Below are 4,536 nucleotides of genomic sequence, written 5' to 3'. Positions count from 1 at the left end.
GGCCTCATTCACTCGTGTTCGGTTTCAGTGTTGTCGCCGGCGAAGGTCGAGCCGCTTCCACCCGCTTTCATTCTTCGAGACCCATCGCTCCGCGAATCGTTCCCTCTTATCTCGAGTACGGGACTGCGAGCCGCGTTTGTTTTCCAACGATAAGCCTTCCATTAAACACCGAGGGAGAGGGGAGCCGCTTTATTAACAACGGCCGGAACGATTTCACCTTCGAGTCGAGTTGGCCGAGATCGATAGCTGCGCGTTCGCGAGTGCCACGAGAGAGGATGGTTTGGGACGACGGATTGTCCGTGAAGGAGCTGACCGAGATGAGGAAGAAAACCCCCCGATTCCCCTCGCGGGAACGAAATTTCGCGATGAGGAGACGGGGAGTGAGGAGGACGTTCTCTTTGAGCCTGGGCGGTCTAACGCCGTTGCCAGGCCCGCAGCTGGATATTCACGAAGAGGAACGTGCCAACGACAACTCCACCCACGATCGATCCTGCAACAATGACGTTTGTCAACCGTAAGGGCACACGTGATAATCATCGTCTATTAAGATTACCGTTTAGTTCGATGATCGTTGATACCGTTGGCAAGGGAAGTAATTATACGTAGAGTAGATCAGTGGCGAAACCTTACAAATTGTTGGTTTCCCAGAAGAAAGAACTTGAACAGCTTCGAACGTTGGACAATGGATTCGAGACCAACGATTGAGAACGAACGTAAATTCGAAACGACGAAGACGAAACGAAACGAATACGTCGAATAATTCGGATGACACGCGATGTTTCGTGTCAGCTTTTTTTTCCTTTCCTTTCTTTTTTTTTTTTTCCTCTATTTAATAGGATATAGTCATAGAGGAAAATTTTTCCCTCTCTTCGAAAGCGAGCGAGCGATGATCGATAACCTCGAGATCGCCTCGAATTTGGAGGAAATTTATTTCCCCTCTTATGAATCTAAATCAAGACTCATGCTCGTGAGCGTGATTCGCGCGATTCAGTCCGTCAATGTCGCTTAATTTTGGCCAGGCAATTTACGCTTCGGCGAAAACAGATGAGACGTAATTTAGCAATTTCCGTTTAAATTTATATTCAACGGCAATATTCAAAATTACAATATTCGCTACGAAACGTTGCCTTTTCGATCCGCAACCGGTTGACGCAAAATCTTGCAACTACGTGTATACGTAATTATTCATCCACGTTCCGCGTATATTTCGAGCCGCGTATATTTCTTCGAAACTGATTAGCGGGAATAGCTTGCGTAATTCGAATTGTTCGGAGAAATTTTACGAAATCCCAATCTGTCCCAATGTCATCGACGATCGTGCACCTTGTCTCAAGGCATTAATTAATAGGAATCATCGATGACGATCGATGACACGATTTTCATTCTTCCGCAAAGATTAGATGAAAGGAGGATCGTTGCGTCGGATGACACAAAACTTTTCTTCGACTCTTCAAGCTTCGAGTTTCCCATTCTTTCTCGACGCTCGAGGAATAATCGAGGAATAATAGGAGCCGGCCTGCGCAATATCAGGATGTCGCGATCGAAACGGCAAATGATCGTTTATTGTTACAGACTGGTTCAACGTTAGTTATTCATGGCGAGCGTCCTAGAAATTTGTGGCCAGCCAAAATATATGAGTACGTCGAATAAATCTCACTCAACGTCCGTACAAGAATAAATCAGCGGACTCATTGCCAAGGTGATTCGTTACGAGTCTTATTCCGGGCAGGCTGTTCGTTGTTTCCGGTTTACAACTTCCTCGAACGGATTATCCATCGATCTTTTCTCTTCCATTCTTGCCATCAAGTGTAAATTCCATCAAATCATTTTCGACGAGCTCCGAAGTTATATTTAATAAGCGAAATAATCAATGGAAGGGAAGGGAAGGGAAGCAAGTTTGTCCGATTTGCAATTGCGTCCAATTCCTAATATCCCGCTCTATTAGCGGCTTTCCTCTTACGTAAGCTCGGGGGAAAAAGGAAATAGAAGGCCACGACAGATCCTCCAGTTTACGCGGGAAATGTGGCATGAATTCTCGTGCACGTTCGCCTCGAGTATTTGACAGAATCAAGACGCAAAATCTGTTTCAAATTTATCCGTTCAAAAGTGGATTACTTTCCACTTCCGACTCTCTTGGAATCTTGATTCCTTTCCGTTAATTGACGTTGCGCAATTTGATCCGCAATGGACTATTATAAGGACGATAAGGAAACAGGGGAGAAAGAAAAGAAAAAAGAAAAAAAAAAAAAATAGTTCAACTTTAAATATCCTTTCACCGACAGACACGATTTCTTAGCTTAGATCTTTTACGATTAGGATCTTCGCAAAAAGGCAAAAGTGATTTCTCTTCCGCATCGCGGAGAAATTATGCCGCGTGAGTAATAATGATAATAATTAAAGTCGAGCAGAGAGGAAAGATTCTCGCGAGAAACAGCGCAATATTCCTTTCTCCCGCGACTGTATCCGAGTGAAACGATTCCAAACCGCCTTTCGACTTATTGCGCACGTTCGAGGAAAACGACAACGACGGTTCAACGACGGTGGTTCAATATTTTTCGAACCGTTTTCCAATCATCCGTGCATCGTTTCGAACGCGAAACGCGCCAACATCGGTGTAATCGAAAACGCTGACTTCGCGCCCGACAAACGCGTAAACGATCCATAACGCGACGACGAAATGCCAAAGCGTCGTCTTACACCACCTTTCGTCGAGTTAATTGAAACGAGACATTTGCCGATTATTGTTCGTTACCTTACCAAGTCCGTCGTCGATTCGAACAGCATCCGACATCGTCTAACAAATTACCTATTTTCACATCCATTATCGGCGTATATATAAATTAGAACCCTCGTGTTACTTCGTCGTGTATAAATCTCTTCGCTAATTCGCACAATTCGAATCCAAAGAGATTTTCTTTGAGGGAAGGAAAAAAGTGGAATCATCGAACATTTCGTCGGCTCTTACGTTCTTTTCTTTTTTTTTTTTTTTTTTTTTCGAAAGGATCGATCCTCGAGAATCGAAGATTCAAGAAAGAGAAAGAGCGAAGAGGAGCGACAACGCCGCGGTGAATCGCGTAATCTAATTCCACTCGTGCCGTGGTTGCAATCCACGACAAGGTGGGAGCTTGCTCCGAGCGAGCTTTCGACGATATCCGAGGGCGATCCGCGCCTGCGCCACCGAGGCCGCACCGTTTCACAGGCCACCCGGTATTAACTATAGGTACACACCTACCTACGTCCTCGTCGAATCTCATGGCGCCAGTTTGAAGTACGCTCCTTCTGCGAATGCACTCTGTTACGTGGCANGCGCCGCGCCGTCCCGTCCGATTTTCGAATCTCCCGCCACCGCGACCGCCTACCCCGCGCCGGTATTGTATCTCCTCTGTTTTATCGCAGTGATCCCCATTCTCTCTCTCTTTCTCTCTCTCTCTCTCTATCCTCGACCGGAAGGAGGAAATCCTTCTCTCCGAAATTGGTGATATCTTGGACACAGTTTTTACTACCACTCCTCGCCCACAGTTTTCCCCAGAGTTCACCAGAGATACCGCAAGTGGTGCACAAGTTCGAGCGAATAACACGTTGGATCTTTTCGTCCTGTGTACACGCAAGTTGTATATATACGTTTTTAGGCGATTTCTTTTTTACGCGCGGCCGATGGTCGAAATATCCTCGCGACGCGTGTGGAACACGATCGGCAATCATCAATCGGTAAACGAGAAATGGACGTTGGGATTGGCTGTTTACAATTTCTTTTTCACTTTCGTCGAGACGAAAGCGACGGATAAGCGGTTGAAAAGGGCGGCGCGAAAAGAGAGAGAGATTGTTCGCGACGATAGACGAAACAAGGCGAAAATGCGCGTTATCCCGAGACGGGTAGGGCTATTTCAGCGGCATCGGCTTAATATAGCAAACATTTGTCTAATTAATAGCCATTAGACCGGCGGGCGTCTCATCTCGATAAATCCGTTCGGCTTACGAGAACGAGAAACACGGCGAAACATCGCCGCCTCCGGATTCTCTCGTATGCACGGTGCATACACGGTCTCGTCACACGTATGTGACACCTGTCCACCACGCTCGGCCAATGTTTTCATGCCTGTTGCTTTCGTATCGCTCGTTTCTAGATACTCTCGCTGGATATGCGAGAAGCGTGCATCTATGCTTACGGTTGTACGGTTGAAGGAATTTCGCGCACCGAGGATCGTATGACGATCCGTATCGCGGTAATCTATTGCGTTTGGAATGAGATAAACTTGTTATCGCTTATAGGAATTTTTTTTATCGGTGTCCTTGTCCAATGTGCTCCGAGGCGAACGATAATTTTTCATCATTTTTTTTTTTTCTTTTCATTATTCTCGAACCGATACGACGAACCGAAGGACGACGAACAACGATTCGATATTCGATATTCGAAAATTTTTACAAGCGCGAACGGAATCTCGAAAGGAACTTTCGCGTCTCTTATATTCCTCCCTTATCTCAAATAACTTCTGTTCTCGGCAAACCAAGTTTCGCCTGGATGCGTTTCGATGACTG

The 4,536-nt window shown here is 45.9% G+C and overlaps 1 protein-coding gene across 3 annotated transcripts in view; it reads left to right on the top strand.

Annotated features, from left to right (window-relative positions):
- LOC102677765 (four and a half LIM domains protein 2) overlaps nucleotides 1-4,536 on the top strand; it is a 68,050-nt gene that overhangs the window by 35,050 nt on the left and 28,464 nt on the right. The window contains exon 1 of one of the 3 annotated variants that reach the window (XM_031513183.1): nucleotides 29-514. The exons of the other annotated variants lie outside the window; for them this stretch is intronic. Coding sequence (XP_031369043.1) covers nucleotides 276-514 — 239 coding nt within the window. The 5' untranslated portion in view covers nucleotides 29-275. Of the gene's footprint in view, nucleotides 1-28; nucleotides 515-4,536 lie in introns of those variants that run through there. 3 annotated transcript variants of the gene reach the window in all.

Source organism: Apis dorsata, unplaced genomic scaffold (assembly GCF_000469605.1).
Source record: "Apis dorsata unplaced genomic scaffold, Apis dorsata 1.3 scaffold_618, whole genome shotgun sequence".
Lineage (NCBI taxonomy): Eukaryota > Metazoa > Arthropoda > Insecta > Hymenoptera > Apidae > Apis > Apis dorsata.
This window is presented reverse-complemented; position numbering and strand designations above follow the sequence as displayed.